Raw genomic sequence first — 20,558 nt, forward strand, 5'->3', positions numbered from 1 at the left:
GGAGAAGCAGGCTCCCCCCACTGAACAGGGAGCCCGACACGGGACTCAATCCCAGGATTCTGGGCTCTGACCTGAGCTGAAGGCAGACGCTTAACCGACTGAGCCACCCAGGTGCCCCTGGACTATAACTATTTTAATCAATAAGGAAAAAGTGTCAAAGCAATCCCCTCCAAATAGGAGACTGAATCTGCAAGGCAGAGCCTTGAATCTGGTCTTCCAACCTCTGGGCCCCTGAAAGCTGCCCTTCCTCGATCCAGGCAAAGACATTTTGTAACACTTCTTAGTGAATACATCCAGTTAAATTACATTATACAGTAAACTTCAATGACATTAATGTCATTGTCCTTGAATGTCAGAACTGAAAGGAAATGAGACATCATCCAGTGTCACATTCTTATTTTAGAGATAAGGAAATAGCCTTGACATGTTAAGTGATATGCCCATGGTCACATAATTAGTGTGGAATCTAGCTAGGGATGGTTTTTCTTGTTTTGTTTTGTTTTTTAACTTTTACTGAGAGAGAGATTGCGGTGGGGAGGAGCAGAGGGAGAGGGACAAGAAGACTCTGCACTGAGTGTGTAGCTTGAAGGGGGGTTGATCCCACGACCCTGAGATCATGACCTGACCTAAAATCAAGAGTTGGATGCTCAAATGACTGAGCCACGCAGGTGCCCCTCTAGCTAGGAATCTTAATCTTTAGTCTCTCTCTCTCTCTGACTTATTTGACATCATAGGCTGAAGGAATAATCTCGTGTTAAAAAAACAGAACAGGGGCGCCTGGGTGGCTCAGGTGGTTAAGCGTCTGCCGTCGGCTCAGGTCATGATCCCGGAGTCCGAGGATTGAGCCCCACATTGGGCTTCCTGTTCAGCAGGAACTCTGCTTCTCCCTCTTCCTCTATTCCTCCCCGGCTCATGCTTGCTCTCTCAATCTCTCTCTCTCTCGCTCTTCTTTCTCAAATAAATACATAAAATCTTTAATGTCTGATTAAAAATTGTATTAAAGCCATGTGTTTACTTATTTGTGTATGAACAGGAGTCTGTGCTTTGCACCCCATTCTGCGGATCTGCTGAACAATAATGTGCATACAGTTGACAACATTGTTCTATATACTTGGAAATGTTGGGAGGGTGAATTTTATGTTGTGTGTGTGTGTGTGTGTGTGTGTGTGTGTGTGTGTGTGTGTGTGTGTTTTAAAGATTTTATTTATTTACTTGACAGAGAGAGATACAGTGAGAGAGGGAACACAAGCAGGGGGAGTGGGAGAGGGAGAAGCAGACTCCCCTCTGAGCAGGGAGCCCGATGTGGGGCTCAATCCCAGGACCCTGGGATCATGACATGAGCTGAAGGCAGATGCTTAATGACTGAGCCACCCAGGTGCCCCTATGTTGTATATCTTTGTGCCATGTTAAAAATGAAGCACGATAGGTTCAAGTTTAGGAAACAAAAAGGAATAATCAGTAATTAGCATATTTGTTTATAAATTTGTACTTCTAAAGTGTTGGGAAGAATGGCTGGCTTCTGTTGTTGTTATTGACATGTTTATACTTGTTAACTTTTCTTTATAAAGAGTTAAAGAAAAACATTATGCTCAAGTTACCTTCAGTAATTTGATGTACCAAATATTTGGAGTCTTCATTTCTGAAGTTAGAAAACTGTAATGTCTAACCTAAATTCTTTCTGTAACATTTTCCATCAATTTCTTATTTTGTCTCTCAGAGCTTGCCATTGACCTCCACCTCAAACCAGCTTTGCAGACAGCTTCTGAAGTCTGCAGACCACCAACACTGTTAAATGCTTCCCAGAGGATCCAGAAGCCTTCCCCAGGACACCAAATGTCAGAGAGGGAAGGTCTCTAAAGAGAGTATCCAAAGGAATACAGCACTGGGCTGATTTATTTTCAATTTTAAAACCTACTTCTCGTATGTTTTCCCTTAGGCTACAGCAAATAAAATTAAAGCTGCTATTAATATTAATGGTTGAGGGCGCTTGGGTGGCTCAGTTGGTTAAGCGACTGCCTTCGGCTCAGGTCATGATCCTGGAGTCCCGGGATCGAGTCCCACATCGGGCTCCCTGCTCAGCAGGGAGTCTGCTTCTCCCTCTGACCCTCCCCCCTCTCATGTGCTCTCTCTCTCTCTCTCATTCTTGCTCTCTCAAATAAATAAATAAAATCTTTAAAAAAAATATTAATGGTTGAGACAACTATCAATGAATGAAACACAGCCACCATTTATAGACTTAAAGCCAATTAGTAACTGTCTTTTGGTTTTCCTCCTTCAGAATCAGTAGTCACTGTCTCTTTTCTATATAATGATACTCTTTTCCCTCCATGACCCAGAAGATTCCAGCTGGTCCTGGAGCAGTTTTTAGCTCAGACTGTTGCCAAAGCAATAATTTTGACTATCCTTGGACAGTCTCACAGAGAAGCAAATACCAGCTGGGTGTAGTTGTTGGAAGGGGTCATTAATCACCACAGAGGGAAGGGCCATCAACTATAAAGAATACAAAAGGAAAGAACAGGGACATTTCTCCACAGTGGGAACCATTAGAGAACTGCAGAGTAGGCCTTGTAGGGAGGCAAGTTCTAGCACTTTTTGACATGGCCCATCCATTTGGATATACCCGCCCTCAGATCACATGCACAATACACACAAATACATGTGAACACACATGTGCCTATACATGCTGTCATCAACATAGGAGTTATCAACCCATATGGGCACATATGTGCTCTTATATGCACATGCATTCATTTACAGGAAGTGAGACACGGAGATGTCTCTCACAAATACAAGCAATCATAAATGGCTGGAAAATTTCCCAGTCTCCATGAATTGTCATAAAGATAATTACACGATATTGAGCATTTTAGTGGAACATGGCAGGCATGATCTCTAGTGTGCAAATATGGAGGGTAAGTCTTGGTCAAGGTGACTATAGAAATGGGGGATAAAACTCATGAGAAAGAGTTAGAAAGGGGGAGAAAGAAGGAGGAAAAGGTACTTCTGACAGAGAAAGAGAGCAAAGGCAAGAAGATATAAAATAGCCTGATCTGCAAAAAATGCATGTACAGAATGATCACATAACATTTAAAATATATATCTAAAGAAACACTGGCAATAAGATACATTTCCAACAGAAAGAGACTGGTTAAACAGATTAGGGCATACCCACATAACAGAGCTATATATAATGTTTAAAAAATGCTTTAGAATTTATATTAAATATGTTTCTAAATAATGATACGTTTACAAAACATGATGCAAAAATTATATAGTGTATAACACCAGTTTTGTCAGAAAATTACACTATGAGAAAAGTCTGGGAGAAAACATAATAAAATGCTAACATCAATTATCTCTGTGGAGTGGGATTATAGATGACTTTTTCTTGATACATTTCCAGATTGGTCCCCTTTCCAATAACGACTATATAAGTTTCCACTCAAAGAAGTTTTTTTTTTTTTTTAAGATTTTTTTATTTATTTGACAGAGAGAGAGAGAGACAGTGAGAGAGGGAACACAAGCAGGGGGAGTGGGAAAGGGAGAAGCAGGCTTCCCACCGAGCAGGGAGCCCGACGCGGGGCTCGATCCCAGGACCTGGGATCATGACCTGAGCCGAAGGCAGACGCTTAACGACTGAGCCACCCAGGCGCCCCTCAAAGAAGTTTTAATGTGGATATCTAAGAGCCTGGGGATTCCAGGTTGGAAACTACAAGCATTCAATAGTTATGGTGATTCATTCATTCATTCATGAATTAACGCCTTTGTTCCTGAAATATTGATTAAATATTGCCATGTGTACAACATTGTGCTAGGCCCCGAGGGAAGAAAACAGGATAAAAACAGTCCTTCGTGCCTTGGTGTTCTCTCCGTGTGGGCCTCAACTAAATGTGGGCATACCTACAGGGCGCCTGGGTGGCTCAGTCAGTTAAGAGTCCAACTCTTGATTTCAGCTCAGGTCATGATCTCAGGGTTGTGCGAGCGAGCCTTGTGTTGCGCTCCGCTTTCAGCAGAGTCTGCTTGAGAGTCTCTCTCCCCTTCTCCCTCTGTACCCCCCCTCCTTCTCTCTCAAATAAATAAATAAAATATTTTAGGAACAAATAAATAAATGTGGGCATACCTATAGTATTGGGGTTTTCAGGGGATCATCCTTGGAGGTCAGCTAAAGGAAGGCGAATAGAGCCAGTTAGGAGGGCTAGTGCCCATGGCTTACTTCAATTATACAGTTTCCACCCACGGACAGGACTTGATTGCTGCACTGGACCACAGTGGGCAGGACAGAAGGAAGCTGGCCCAGGACAGGAGGAGACCTAGGCCTCCATAGATACTGGGAGTATGCACGGGTGGTGGCAGCAAAGGGAGGCCCCTGAGGGGACCAGGACGCATACACCCTCCCCGCCTCCTGCCTCTGAGCACCTTCATTGTATGAACTGTGCAGACAGTGCTACATTCTACCTCATGAGTCTTTGTATGCTTATCTTTTGCCTTCCTGTCAGAGTGTGAGCTTCTTGAGGACAGGAAACACATTTTGCTCATCTTTGTAATAATGGGGCCAAGCAGAAAACAGCTTGAATGTAATAGGGTCTCAGTAAATTCTGGTTGGACTGAATAGAGCCTCTTTAATACTGGTATCAAAGCCCAAGAATGTATAAATGTATACATTATTGGTCATGCCATTTTAGGCTTTGCTGAGGGCCATTTCATGAACCATGTTAGAACAGAACAGAAATCTAGTGCACACATCCAGGGGTACATGGTGCACGTACAGATATTCGGCATGGACACAAACATAGCCCTCCCTGGGGAGAGTTGTGTGGCTGATGGGAAAGACGCTTCTAGGACATCTTGGAAAGAGATGTGGCTGGATAAGGAGACGGGGAGCATGAAGAAGATGGCACAGTCACCACAGCAAGTTAAGTGTTTTTGTCTGTACTTTGAGTCTTCAAATCCCTCACCTCCTGGGACCTCCACAATTCTCCAGCGGCAGCTTTTTTCATTTGCTATACCCAAATGGGGACTCACGGTTCAAGATTCTAGACAGTGAGTGTTCCTCAGACTCCCGCACCTCCCGGAAACTGCGAGTCCCAACAAGATGTGGGCACGAGTGCTACCGTCCCCCTCGAAGGCTGCCGAGGCCGAGCCACCCTGTACCTTGAGAGGGAACTGCTGGGTGAGTTCTGGCACATACGCAGCCCCGGCCTGCTTCTTGTGTAGGGACACGACCACGAAGTACTCGAACAGCTGCCTCTGTTGGTACTCCATGAGCTCCCGGTCAAGGCATGGGTATCTGGGAGCATGCTTCAGGCGGGACTTCACATTGACCAGGCGCTGGCTGTGAGCTAGGGAGAGAGGGCGAGTGAGTGCCTGGGCGTCTCTCCTTCCAACGTGGAACCGCACAGAGCTGTGGTTCCCGGCTCAGAGTACTCCTTCCGATCCTACAAGTGTTCCCACCTTTAACAAATGAATACAGAACTCTTTGTTTGGGGTCCTTGCCAAACTTGGGGGAATCAACACTGGATTGGCCGTCAGGCTAATGGGGGTGCGGATGCCTGGAACGCGGGGCTTTGCTCTGCCATGGGTGGGCTGGGTGGACTCGGGCCAGCGGCTTGAGTCATCCTTGTGTACCTCTGTCAGCTGGGGTGGAGACACTGACTCTTCCCCTCACATATTTCCTTCATCTTTCAGTTTGTGGGATGTGACAAAATCCAGACCACAGAGCTTTGCAAACAGGAAACTTTGTCATCATCTGCGTGACAGGCCGGGCAGAGCCACGACTAAGTCAGGAGCTCCTGCCCGCCTTCCCTTCTGCCGCTGTTCTCTGTGATGGAAAGGGGCTTGTTTCATCCTAGAGGTGGGCCAGGGAGCACGGGGTGTGAGAGATGAATGAGGCAGGGCCGCTGACCAGACAGGTCCCCATCACCTCACTCAGCAGGTCTGGACTATGGCTTTCCTGGGCTTCCCCCTGGGGTCTGAGAAATTGTGGAAAACTCACTAAAGCCTAGACAAAAGTCACCGAATTTAGATCTACAGAGACCAATTATTTCAGTGACTTCATTTGATAGATGAGGAATTAGAGGCCCTGAGATCTTAAATGATTTCCTTCTGGTCCTATAGCAATTTTCACAGGAGTGGGACAAGAGCCCAGGTGTCTGGAACCCCAGACCAGCTGCACTGTACATCCCAGGCGTGCAAAACAGCTATAACCGAACGGCACGGCAACGGGGCCACCGTAGATGTAGACACCCTGCATCTCTGGAGCCAAAGACTCAGTGACCAAACAGGCCCATGCTGGTCACGCTCAGGACTGACCGGCCCCCACGCACCCTGTGGTTCCCCCATCCCCCCAGACGTTCACGCCTTGCCCAACAAGCTCGTGTAAGGATGCTCGGTCTCGTCCCTCACATTAAGCAGGAAGGGCCATCTTGGTAGCCCCCCAGCCCCCTGCCTGTGCCCTGTACGGCAGCTGGTCGTCTCACCTTTCAGCTTCTCTTCCGTGTCACTGTCAGACTCACTGTTTTCATCTGTCACTAGACAGAAAAACAAACAAACAAACAACATAAAAAATGGCAATAGGACGAAAGGTGCTCATGTGAGTTTTTCTAATAAGAAAACTTTTTGTATGAAGTGACACAAATCCAAGATTTCTACTTCAGAGGGGCTATTTTCTTTCTGGCGATTTAAATGTAATGGACAAACTAGGTCTTCGTCCAACTAAATATAATTTCCAAATTAATGTGGCTCTAGTTCAGGTGGCACCTATATCTGATAATATAGCAGATACTGGCTCCTTGTATGCATGGGAAGCAAAGAAGGCAGCTCCCAGGGTGAGCCGGATGGACAGTGGAACAGGACCAGAGGATGCACCACCAGGCTGAGCTCATTCCTGGCTCTTGGCTGTGCCGCGATCCCAAGGACAACAGGAGATATATACAAAGCACCACCTTGTTCTCCTCTTTGGTGAGCCAACCCCAAACAACAGGATGCCGCTTGTACAAGACTCTTGTTTTCACATAGTTGGGGGAGGTGGGACGGTGGACGGTACCTTTTCCCGAGCCGCTCTCCGTGGACTGGGAGAGCCTCTTCACGCGTTTCTTCCCTCTCCGCGCCTCATAAATGGCATTGATTCGCAACACCAGCTGTCAGGCGCAGGGAGAAGAAAAGCCAGTGTCAGCAGCTGGGATTCCTCTATTGCTCGTTCTCTCCTGGGACGATCGAAGGCCCGGGGAAGGAGGGAGGAGCCGTTTCCCACTGGTCCGCTGGCATCTTTCAACGACTCTTTTCTACCAGACAGGAACATGACTTTCGAGAACACTAAAGGAGGCTGCCAGCCTCACTGATGTGTGAACGCATGATGTCTAAATATACTAACGCAGGCAGCCGGGACACAGGGAGACAATTTCATTGGCTAATTGCGTGACGGCTGCTCCCCCTTCGATGCCTCGATGTCACTGTGCCTTGGGGGCAGCCTTTGCCCCCCCCCACACCCCGGGGTGGGGGGAAACAAGAAAAGGAAGAGACAGCAAAAATAAAAAGCCTCCCAGGCCGGGCCCCTTTTGTAGGAACCGTGCCAAAGACCGTCTGAGCGGCACTGGGCAGCAAGGGGGCAGCGATTACGGTGGTTTCGAGTTCTAGCTTGGGGCTGCATGGTGGTGCCCTGCACCCAGCAGACCCAGCACAGCCCCCTTCTTGCAGGGGAGCGCTCATCCACACTCATGGAGGCCTTTGGTGATCTCTCCTACTGCTCAGCAGGCACCACTACTCAGCGGCACATTTTCCACACCAACTCTAGCCGACCCATCTGGCCATGGAAAACCCGGGTCACTTCCCACCAGGCTTTACGGCACCGCCTGCAAATTTCAAGAGTGGAAGTTCCCTGGGCCCCACCTGACTGCGAGAAAGGGAAGTCTACCCATGCATAGTCAAGGCAAGCCAGTGATTTTAATTAATTAAATAATTAAAGTTTATTTTCTTTAGTAATTTCTACACCCAACGTGAGGCTCACAACCATGACCCTGAGATCAAGAGCCACATGCTCCACCTAGTGAGCCCCCAACAGGTGATTTTAAAGGGAAGCTGTGTTTAAATAAAATCTTAGAAAAAAAAAACAGTGGGGGGGCACCTGGGTGGCTCAGTCATTGGGCGTCTGCCTTTGGCTCAGGTCGTGATCCCAGGGTCCTGGGATCGAACCATGCATGGGGCTCCCTGCTCAGCGGGGAGCCTGCTTCTCCCTCTCCCACTCCCCCTGCTTGTGTTCCCTCTCTCGCTCTGTCTCTCTCTGTCAAATAAATAAATAAAATCTTAAAAAAAAAAAAAAGGGGGAGCTGTGTTTGAAACCTGCCTTAAAAAGTTTTATATTCTTTTTGGCCTTGGAAGAACTGGAGAGAGGATGTGCTATAGTAAACTGGGTGATGGGCACACAGGTGGGTGCAGTGGGTTAGCTGGTGCCAATCCCTGACTCTGCCCTCCACTTCCTCTGTCCCACTCCCTGAAGTAGCTCACCAGCTCCTCTCCACAAGCCAGAGCGCTGGACCGCCAGTGGAGGAAGGTGGCTCATCCTCCACGTCTCCTTGTGGTGGGCCTGGGCCCCAGTCCTCCAGCTCTGCAACTGGTAAGACACTGCCCTGCCATATCCTTGGACACCTACACACTCTGGGTCCTGACAGGTGGCCCAGCCCTGGCCTTGCCAGCTCTCTCTGTGAATTCCTTGTCCCCAACCCTGGGCTGGCTTTGCCTTATCTGAATGAGGTCTCTGCCTTCACCACCAAACCCCTCCCGTGCGGCAGTTATTTATATTTGTTCTTACGAACCAGCCATTTCCTTGAGAGCTCATAGTCCTGAACTGGCTCTCTTTTCTTTTTACACACGTCCTAACCATTGGAATATTAATGTTAACCCCATTTCCCACGGAAGAAGACAATGCATAAACGAGATGCTGGTATTAATCACAATAGTCAGGAAGTGAAAACATCCAAATGTCGATTAAAGGATGAATGGGTAAGCACAGTGTGGTACGTACATACAGTGGCACATTAGTTAGCCTTCAAAAGGAAGGGAATTTGGACACATGCTCCAGCATAAATGAAACTTGAGGATGTTCTGCTAAGAGAAATAAGTCAGTCACAAAAGGACAAATATTATATGATTTCATTTATATGAGGTACCTGGAATAGGCAAATTCAAAGAGACAAAAAGTAGAATGATGGTTGCCAGAGGCTGGGGAGGAGGGTGGCATGGGAGTTAGGGTTTAACGGGGTGCAGAGTTTCCGTTTGGGGAGATGAAGAGTTCTGTAGATGGGGCTGGATCCCATGACCATGAGATCATTGCTCAGTGGGGAGCATCTGGTGATGGTTGTATAACAGTGTAAATGTACTTAATGCTACTGAACTGTACACTTAAAAATGGTTAAAATGGCAATTTTTATGTTGTATATATTTACCACAATTTAAAAATATATAAATAGACAAATGAGTTACTAGGTCAAATTGTGGGTTTTTTTGGGGGAGGGGAGGATTTTTAAACCCATTCAGCCTCCTCTCACCCAACACCCAAAATTAACTAGAAAGAAGACAGCTACAATACAGTTAACATCCTTCCACTTATTAAAATATAGTGAACACTAGAATGTAAGTTTCATGCAGGTGGGGATCTTTGTCATTTTGGTTTGTTGCTGTAAAAGTACCTGTATGGGCTGGAACAGAGCCCGGCACCTGGTAGATACCCAACAAATATTTGTTGATAGTGAATTTGTTGGATGAATACTAAGCATCCCGTACAAGGGGTTTTGCTAGAAGCTGTGAGGGGTAAAAAGATATATGGAACATGGCATCTGTTCTCAGGAAGTTTATAAGCTAATCGCAAGGACCAAATGCATTCATAGCTATCATACAAGACAGTTCATGAGTGCTGTGTGAGTAGTATAAATGACATGACAGAGAAAGTTCTTCTCACTTTAAATCAGGTCGTGGAATAAGTGGAAGCCATATATACTTCAGTCAATAAATCTCTGTTCCTTTTTATTTAAAGGATTATTCCCAGAGAGAAAAACTTTAAACATGCTCTCACATAATTATACTTTAACAGGAGTGAAGTTTTGTTGTTTTAAAAGTGTTCTGTACTAGGGGGCGCCTGGATGGCTCAGGCGGTGAAGTGTCAATTCTTTTTTTTTTTTTTTTTTTTTAAGATTTTATTTATTTTGACAGAGAGAGAGAGCACGCGAGCCAGTGCACAAGCACAGGGAGGGGCAGAGCCAGCGGGAGAAGGCGGCTCCCCACTGAGCAAGGAGCCCTATGTGGGACTTGATCTCAGGACCCTGGGATCATGACCTGAGCTGAAGGCACACGCTTAACCTACTGAGCCACCCAGGTGTCCCTAAGTGTCGATTATTGATTTCAGCTCAGGTCATGATCTCATGGTCATGGGATCCAGCCCCATGTTGGGCTCCATGCTCAGCAGGGAGTCTGCTTGAGATTCTCCTTCTCCCTCTGCCCTTCTTCCCACGTGCTTCCTCTCTCTCAAATAAATAAATAAAATCTTAAAAGAAAAAAAGAATCATGTACTCAAACCTAGAGTTGTGTTAAAGCTCTTTTAACCCAACAGCTAATTCACCTGATCATCCCTGTTTAATTTGCTAAAATGATGGTGAGGCTGGCAGTATAGATGTTAATGGCCACTTTATTTTTATTTTTTTTAAAGATTTTATTTATTTATTTGACAGAGCGAGACACAGCGAGAGAGGGAACACAAGCAGGGGGAGTGGGAGAGGGAGAAGCAGGCTTCCCGCTGAGCAGGGAGCCGGATGCGGGGCTCGATCCTAGGACCCCGGGATCATGACCTGAGCTGAAGGCAGATGCTTAACGACTGAGCCACCCAGGCGCCCCAATGGCCACTTTAAATTATCCCACAATTGAGGATTTTGACATTACAGATACCTACGAATGTGCCAGAACAAGCAGAAGGGGAGTTAAGGGAGTGACTAGAGACGCCACACTTTGGGGGCCCCTGGGAGCAGCTACCACGATGGCACAGGACAGTGACTTTGGAGGACAGCCGAGGGGAGGCATGGGAGTGAATCTGTGCTGAAAGAGACTGGGGTCCAGGTGTTAGTGGAGCTCATTCAGCAAACATCAAATAATCAATATGCAACCTGCTCCACACCCTGGGCCCCAGGCCAGATGAGGCCGAACCTGGAGAGCCTGAAGGGGGAGGAGCCATGGCTCCTCTCCTGGCCCCTTTGTCTGCCCTTCATCAGTAAAACAAAGGAAGATGTCTTTTCTCCTGTTCCAACTAAAACCCTGACCAGGTTGCAGGTTACAGGTCTCTTCTCCACCACCTGACCCTAGCCGCCCTTACTCTTCAGAATGTACTCTGATGGGCAAGGTGACTTAACTTCATTTGAATGAGATAGTTGGGGATGGGTGTGGTAGGGGTGAAATTATGGCTCAGAATACTGACTAACCAAACTGTTAGGAGGAACCAGCTTGTAAATGTCCCATGACTTTCAGGTCAATGCATCACTTTGAGAAATCAGATGAAACCTAACAGACAATCTTCCCCTCTTGCCTCCATCCCCCAAAATGCTCCACACAAAGTCTTACACAATTTTCCGGGTTTCGTGACCCCTAAATCCCATCCATCCATGCACGTACTCTGAAATGAAAAATCTCTGCTCTAAAAGTTCCCGTCAGAAGTTGGTACCAAAGTGGCCGCTGAAGAGGGACCAACACAGCAGGGCTGGAACGGAGCAAAAGGGAATCGAATCAATAGCAGATGCATTAGGATGCACATCTGCCCCTGGGCATGTTTTACCTTGCGGGTTGAAAAGAGCCAGGAAAGATGTATTTTTGACAAGTGCCACCTCAGAGCACAGGCTCCACCTGGTACCGCCTCTGCAGCTGGTGCTGTGGCCAAAGTGTGAGTCAGAGTGTGATGAATGGAGCTCTACTTTTTGAGGCCGGGAAGGAGGAGGAAGTGGCCTTTTGAGGCCAGGCATTGGAAACATGGTCTGGGATCATGAGTACAGTGAGAGGTTAGGCTGGGAGAGGAATGGCTAAGGGGAAGGCTGCAGGACCACAAGAATTATTATGACAAAGGCCCAGACAGCCCAGCCCGCTGGCTCACAGTGTCTACCTGGTGATGAAGCAGGTAGAAGAGGCCCAGGGTTCTGTTCTCTGCCTAGACTCCTCTGCAGCCTTCCTCGGCAGGGAAGGCGGAGTACAAATCCGCACACGAAGCTTGTTGCAAGCCTTACCTTGGGTATCTTTCTCTTCTTCCTGCCATTCTGTGGGTCTCCAAGGTTAAAGAAAGTGTCATCAGGGCTGCTGGGGGTGGAGGGGGGGCTGATTTTGGAAGGGGACCCATATCCATCCCGACTCAGCTTCCTGGTGTCCAGCAATTTGAAGTTCCTCCTCTCTGAATTTTGCCGGAAAAAAGCAGGTTTGGCCAATGACTGCTGGGAGGGGAAAGGAGAAAAGAAAAGAAGAGTAAATACAAAGGGCCTAAGTGGCAGGTAGCTGGGGGTGCCAGTGATACAGACCACGAGATCGAGAGGGAAAGCTTGGTCTCTCTTCCCAGGGTATGCTGAGTTTGTCTCTGATAAAGGAGGCAGATCCAATCCTGTCTCTCTCTCTCTTTCTTTTTAAAGATTTTACTTATTTATTTGGGAGAGAGAGAGAGTGATTGAGAGAGCATGAGCAGGGTGGAGGGGCAGAGGGAGAGAGAGAAGCAGACTCCCCACTGAGCAGGCAGCCGTACGTGGGGCTCGATCCTAGGACCCTGGGATCATGGCCTGAGCCAAAAGCAGACGCTTAACCGACTGGGCCACCCAGGTGCCCCCAATCCAGTCTCTCTTTTTAGACAAGTGGGAATTCACTGGCTCAGTCCCTTATCTGTACAAATCAGGTGTTCTGAGAACCAAGACCCACTGTACTCAGAGGGAGAAAACCTAAGCAGAGCTTTGACCCTGCTGCTGATAAGCTGAGTACCTCTTGTTGAAGGAGTTTCAAACCCTAAGGTTCAGTGTTTAATTTCTAAAAATGAGCCACTTTAAGGTCAAAGGCAAACAGAAAACTGGTTAAAAAAAAAAAAGAACAACAACAACAAAAACCCCCAAAACCCTGCAACTTATAGAACTTATTTTTCTAATACATACTATGAATTAATGAAAAGACAAACAGGCAAAAAAAAAAAAAAAAAGGAATAGAAAATTTATAGAAAAAGAAATACAATGATGCTTAGATACAGAAAAAGATTCTCAGCTTCACTCATAAGAGAAAATTAAAACTCCATCAAGCAGACATTTTTCACTCAAAGATTAGCAAAGATAAATTTGCTGGATTAGTGGAACTCACTGGATTAGTGACAGTGAGGGAAATAGTCCCTTTCACACTTCATACAGTGTTGGTAGGACTAGAAATTGGTACAGGTCTATGGAGGGCAATGGAGCAGTGTCAACAAAATTACAAACACATACACCCTTTCACCCAGCAATTCCACCTGTAGGAATGGGCCTACTCGTGCAAAGTTACATTGCACAAGGCAAACTATACTGTATACTGTGCAAAGTTACATTGCACGAGGCAAACTATATTGTATACTATGAAATGGTTTATAAACACAAAGTACTGGAAACAACCTAAATGTCCATCAGCAGAGGCTGGTCAAATAAATTATGGTACATCTATGCAGTGGAATACAATGCAGGTACAAAAAAAACTTAATGTACTGATATAGAAGGTTCTCTCAGATGCATATTGTTAAGCATTAAAAGCAAAGAGTAGAACAATTGGTATAACATTCTGATATTTGTGTGTGTGTGTGTGTGTTTTAAAGATTTATTTATTTATTTGAGAGAGAGAGAATGAGAGAGAGAGAGAGTACATGACGGGGGGAGGGTCAGAGGGAGAAGCAGGCTCCTTTGCTGAGCAGGGAGCCTGATGTGGGACTCGATCCCGGGACTCCGGGATCATGACCTGAGCCGAAGGCAGTCGCTTAACCAACTGAGCCACCCAGGCGCCCCCCCCTTTTTTTAAAGATTTATTTATTAGAGAGAGAATGAGAGAGAGAGAGTACATGAGAGGGGGGAGGGTGTGTGTGTGTTTTAAGGAGCTATTCTGCTGGTGTATGCATAGAATAGTTCTGAAAGATACATAAGAAACTAACAGTGGTTGTTCTGGCGGAGAGAAATGGAGGGTCAGGGGTGAGAGGAAGATTTTTCACTATATACCTTTCATACTCCTTAAATTTTGAACCATATGAATATGTTAACATGGAAATAAGAAATATTAGTAAGATAAAATTTAAAAACTACTTGGACTGGAGCGCCTGGGTGGCTCAGTCGTTAAGCGTCTGCCTTCGGCTCCGGTCATGATCCCAGGGTCCTGGGATCGAGCCCCGCGTCGGGCTCCCTGCTCGGCAGGAAGCCCGCTTCTCCCTCTCCCACTCCCCCTGCTTGTGTTCCCTCTCTCGCTGTGTCTGTTTCTGTCAAATAAATAAATAAAATCTTTAAAAGAAAAAACAAAAAAACTACTTGGACTACCTGTTTCCTAAAGGTACTTCCAGGACACACACTGTATGATACTATAATTATAACTACAAAGTGTCCTTTTTAAAATGAATTAATGAATTAGGTGGTGAAAAGGTATATAAAGCACCTAGCAAAATACCTGATACACAATAGGCATTCAATATAAGTTTTTTCTGGGGCGCCTGGGTGGCTCAGTCATTAAGCGTTTGCCTTGGGCTCAGGTCATGATCCCATGGTCCTGGGATTGAGCCCCACATCGGGCTCCTTGCTCAGCGGGAAGCCTGCTTCTCCCTCTCCCACTCCCCCTGCTTGTGTTCCCTCTCTTGCTATGTATCTCTCTGTCAAATAAATAAATAAAATCTTTAAAATATATATGTATATATATATGTTTTTCTCATATGACATGGACATTTTTCATACTTTAATATGCTAACTGCTTTTTTCTTTAGCATATTATTTTTTTAAAGATTTTATTTATTTGAGAGAAAGCACAAGCGGGGTGAGGGGCAGAGGGAAAGGAAGAAGCAGGCTCCCCATGAGGGAGCCTGAGGCGGGGCTGGATCCCAGGACCCTGGGATCATGACCTGAGCTGAAGGCAGACGCTTAACCAACTGAGCCACCCAGGTAGCCCTCTTTAGTATATTATTTATGTTCTTTGCCCATTTATCTTTTGGAATTCCAGGGTTTTTCTTATTAATTTGAATGAGCTCTTTATATAGAACAAATACGAACTATTTGTCAGTTTTGCTGCAAGTGTGTTTTTCTCATGGTATTTTTTTTTTGGATCATGTGAAATTTTTATGTATGAAAATCTGTTCATCTTTTCTTGTGCGATTGATTTAATCTTATCTCTCTAGAAAATCTATATCTTTTTAGAGGTTTAATACATACTTAATTGCATTTTCTTTTGGATTTTCTTAGTCTATTTTGAACATATTTTATTCATTAATCCATCAGTAATTTATTTTATTGTATGTTAGTCTAAAGTGATTTTTCCCCCAAGCTAAGTTATCCCTATTCCATTTAATAAATGAGCGGTTTTTTTTGCTATCAGTTTACAAGGCCACATTTATTACATCTTAAACTCTTATAGAATAGTCTTACTCTGTTCCACTGATTTCTCAATTCTTGTATAGTTCCGAATAGTATATAACAATAACTCCAGAAACTTTTCTTTTTAAAGATTTCTGGGAATAAAGACTCCTAGCCTTCCTAAGTGGCCTGCTCTGATATTTGTATCATGAGTCTACGGGGAGCAATCAATTGCTTAGCATCACAAGCCCTGAGTAGAAAAAGCCAGTATGGGGATGCCTGGGTGGCTCAGTCAGCTGAGTGTCTGCCTTTGGCTCAGGTCACGATCCCAGGGTCCTGGGATTGAGTCCCACATAAGGCTCCTTGCTCAGCAGGGAGCCTGCTTCTCCCCCTGCTTGTGCTCTCTCTCTCTGACAAACAAATAAATAAAACCTTAAAAAAAAAAAAAGCCAGTATGGTTTGCTCACTATGGACATCTTAATAATTAAACCAGCACAAGAAGGAAGAATGACAATCTTTCTTATAGACCAAATTCCAACTGCAGTGAAATCCAAGGAATGGGCCCAATTCTTTCACTGCATTAGAGTCACCTATCAAATTCTTGGCAAAAAGCAGTTATCTGTTTTCATTAGACTTTTAAGTTGTGAGAGTGTTTGTTCAAAGATTTGACCTATGAAAAGGTCTGAGAAGAAAGGAAACAAAGATACCAAAACATGGCACACAGTTCTCGAAAGGGTGTCCAGAGACCTGGTGGGGGCTGGGGTTGTGTGGGCTGCATCCCCTCCATGGTGCCACTGCCAGAGAATGGGGTCCTGGTGTGCCCCCCAGAGCACCCAGAAGCAGCCCCCAAATGTCCAGGGAGCTTTCATGAGGGGGTGGAATTTCAGCTGCTACTTAACTGGTAACAGAGGACCTACTAGGCTCTGGGCTAGAGCGTTCTCAAGTAGACAGCACAATCTGAGAAGAGGCATGGAAGTGAGGAAGAGCAAATTGGCCCAGGGGGCCCCTGGGAGGCTCAGTTGGTTAAGTGTCTGCTTTTGGCTCAGGTCGTGATCCCAGGGTGCTGGGATCGAGTCCCACATCGGGCTCCCTGCCGCTCCCCCTGCTTGTGTTCTTTCTCTCTCTGACAAATAAATGAATAAAATCTTAAAAAAAAAAAATTAGACCAGAGAGAGTGCTTGTGGCTCAGAGCAAGTGTAGCGAAACAGATGGAGGAGATCATACAGCAATGATGGCATAGAACTGTCTGTGCAAGGCCTTTGCAAGTGAGGGTGTGACTCTTAGACTTAGCAGGGAGCAGCCAGCTTCTTCTTAAAGGCCAGACGGTAAATATTTTAGGCTTTGTCATAACTACTCAACTCCGCCACTGCATTGTAAAGGCGGCCATACACAATATGTACGTGAATGAGAGTGGCCATGTTCCAGAAAAACTTTATTTACACAACCAGTCACCCAGCAGTAGTTTGCCAAACCTGATTATAGTATTAAAAGGAAAGATACTGTAGGACCCTAGGGATGATTATGTCAGGCAGTGGCCCAAAGAGGATTCCAGCTTTTGATCAGAAAGCCTCACATCAACACACCCTGATGATAATATATGCCCATTCCCATTGTGTCTCTAAGGAACAACCTCTAGGAAGGGGCCTAACTTTGTTGCAGAGGCAAATAAGAGTCTCCCTAATCTTATAAATATTGGATTCACGATGGACCCAGCAAAAGATCTGTGGTGTCCACATGAAAAAGTGCTCAACGTCGCTGGGCATCAGGGAAATCCAAATCAAAACCTCAATGAGATACCACCTCACACCCGTCAGAATGGCTAAAATTAACAAGGCAGGAAACGACAGATGTTGGTGGGGATGTGGAGAAAGGGGAACCCTCCTACACTGTTGGTGGGAATGCAAGCTGGTGCAACCCCTCTGGAAAACAGTATGGAGGTTCCTCAAAAAGTTGAAAATAGAGCTACCATATGATCCAGCATTTGCACTACTGGGTATTTACCCCAAAGATACAAATGTAGGGATCCGAAGGGGTACGTGCACCCCATTGTTTACAGCAGCAATGTCCACAACAGCCAAACTGTGGAAAGAGCCAAGATGTCCATTGACAGATGAATGGATAAAGATGATGTAGTGTGTATGTGTGTGTATATATATACACACACAATGGAATATTATGCAGTATGGAATATTATGCAGTATACACACACACACACACACACACACACACACACACACAATGGAATATTATGCAGCCATCAAAAGGAATGAAATCTTGCCATTTGCAACGACGTGGATGGAACTGGAGGGTGTTATGCTGAGCGAAATAAGTCAATCAGAGAAAGACATGTATCATATGACCTCACTGATATGAAGAATTCTTAATCTCAGGAAACAAACTGAGGGTTGCTGGAGTGGGGGGGTTGGGAGGGATGGGGTGGCTGGGTGATAGACACTGGGGAGGGTATATGCTATGGTGAGCGCTGTGAATTGTGCAAGACTGTTGAATCACAGATCTGTACCTCTGAAACAAATAATACATTATACGTTAAAAAAAAGAAGAAGAAGAAGAAGATAGCAGGAGGGGAAGAATGAAGGGGGGGAAATCGGAGGGGGAGATGAACCATGAGAGACAACGGACTCTGAAAAACAAACTGAGGGTTCTAGAGGGGAGCGGGGTGGGGGGATGGGTTAGCCTGGTGATGGGTATTAAAGAGGGCACGTTCTGCACGGAGCACTGGGTGTTATACCCAAACAATGAATCATGGAACACTACATCAAAAACTAATGATGTAATATATGGTGATTAACATAACTTAATAAAAAAAATTACAAAAAAAAAAGAAGAAGATCTGCGGTGTCCAAGAAAGAAAAGCAGACAAGAACTCTCTGTTGAAACTTCATGAGTTCTTTCAGGGAACCGAGTGGGATAGGCCCTGGCCAGGGGGCTTCCTGGAGGGGAGGAGAGGGAAACTACGTGCTTCCCTAGAGGGAGCTGACCTGGACTTGAGCCAGGGTTCACTCACCCTTCTCATCTGAGAATGGTGGCTGATGGCTTAACTCCTTCCTGTCTTGCGTTGTCCCTGTCTTATTGCCTCAGGAGACAGTGATGTAAGGAGACCAAAAGGGTCCTTGATACAAAATATCTCATCTCTTCCTTACCTCTCTCAACCTCATTCCTACTCTCTTTTTTTTTTTTCCAAAGATTTTATTTATTTATTTGACAGAGGGAGAGAGACAGTGAGAGCAGGAACACAAGCAGGGGGAGTGGGAGAGGGAGAAGCAGGCTTCCCGCCAAGCAGGGAGCCCGATGCGGGGGCTCCATTCCAGGACCCTAGGATCATGACCTGAGCCGAAGGCAGACGCTTAACAACTGAGCCACCCAGGCGCCCCCCTACTCTCTTTTATAGACGCCTCCTCCAAGGACTCAGGTGTCATTCTCACAAGCATACACACATTTGTTCATATACATCCATAGGTACACACATTTCCATAAACACACATAGAAATACATAAGAAGGCATACAGGCACATTTCAACAATTGGGACATTACACTAATGTAAAGAAAAACATTACATTTAAACAATGAAATACCATACAGACAATAAAAATTATTTTTAAAAAGAAATTAATGTGGGGAAATACTCAGGATAAATATAAAAGACCCGCAAAAGTATATATATATATCATCCCGAGTCTTTTTTATGTACACAGACACACACACATGCACACTAACAATTCATTATAGAAAAAATAAAAATCCCCAATTTTGGATGAGTTTTATATTCTTCATTACACTTTTCAGTATTTAAAAAAACTTTTTTTGAAGAATTTTGTTTATTTATTTGAGACAGAGAGTGGGCATGAGAAGGGGGGTGTCAGAGGGAGAAGCAGACTCTCCACTGAGCAGAGAGCTGGACATGGGGCTTGATCCTGGGACTTCTGGATCATGACCTGAGCTGAAGGCAGATGCTTAACCAACTGAGCGACCCAGGCACCCTTAAAATACCTTTTGTGATGAGAATGCTGTGATAAGATGAAATAAGGTGATTTTTAAAAAGAACACACATTGAAAAGCCTAATTCTCTATATTTACCAAACGCACAGAAATAGTACTTATGTTGCAGGCACTAGACTATGTGGTTTACAAGTAAGAATTATTTTTTTAAGATTTTATTTATTTATTTAACAGAGAGAGCACAAGTAGTGGGAGGGGGAGAAGCAGACTCCCCGCTGAGCAGGGAGCCCGAAGCAGGGCTCAATCCCAGGACCCAGGGATCATGACCTGAGGCGAAGGCAGACACTTAACCAACTGAGCCACCCAGGAGTCCCTACAAATATGAATTTGATTAATCTTCAGAAGACCCCTAAGAGGAGAGTACTATAATTATTTCTATTTTATCAATGACAAAGCTGACACATGTAGATGAGATCATTTGCCTGGTCACACAGTTAGCAAGTGGTCTAGGCAAGTTTTGAATGTAGGCAGTCAAGACTCTAGAACTCGCACACTTGACCAGATACTGCCTCTCTGTAGCTACGGCTAAGTGATGTACGATTTTTTGGTGGGAGATGGTGTGGTTGGGCTCTCCAGGCAACCAGAGAATGCTAGTTAGTGATACATTTTGTTCCCTAATGTCTTCCATGTCAGTACATAAGAAAGAAAATGCCTCAGGGCGCCTGGGTGGCTCAGTCAGTTAAGTGTCTCAGCTCAGGTCTTGATCTCAGTGTCGTGAGTTCAAGCCCCACATGGGGCTCTACACTGGGCGTGGAACCCACTTAAAAAAAAAAGTCTCATGTTACCCTAGATTTCCTTTACTATAAAAATTAGTTCCTACCACATTTACTGTGCTATTCTAGGTGTGGGAACGGTGGGTAACACAAAGCAAGAAAAGAAAATGGCCCCTTCTCAGGAGCTTGCATTGTGCGTTGGTAAGCATTAGCATTTGCCTCCAACTGCACAACTGCTCCTTTCTGTCTGTCCGGCTGACCCTGACCTCTGTA

General features: G+C 45.4%; 1 protein-coding gene across 6 annotated transcripts in view; it reads right to left on the reverse strand.

Moving 5' to 3' along the window:
• DENND2A (DENN domain containing 2A) overlaps positions 1-20,558 on the reverse strand; it is a 99,896-nt gene that overhangs the window by 31,458 nt on the left and 47,880 nt on the right. For all 6 annotated transcript variants that reach the window (XM_027573376.2, XM_027573371.2, XM_027573375.2 and 3 more), the window contains 4 exons: positions 12,249-12,449; positions 7,043-7,136; positions 6,477-6,527; positions 5,152-5,339 (listed from right to left, as the gene is read on the reverse strand). In XM_027573376.2, the coding sequence (XP_027429177.2) occupies positions 5,152-5,339; positions 6,477-6,527; positions 7,043-7,136; positions 12,249-12,449 (534 nt within the window). The remainder of the gene's footprint in view (positions 1-5,151; positions 5,340-6,476; positions 6,528-7,042; positions 7,137-12,248; positions 12,450-20,558) is intronic.

Source organism: Zalophus californianus, chromosome 12 (assembly GCF_009762305.2).
Source record: "Zalophus californianus isolate mZalCal1 chromosome 12, mZalCal1.pri.v2, whole genome shotgun sequence".
Taxonomy (NCBI): Eukaryota; Metazoa; Chordata; class Mammalia; order Carnivora; family Otariidae; genus Zalophus; species Zalophus californianus.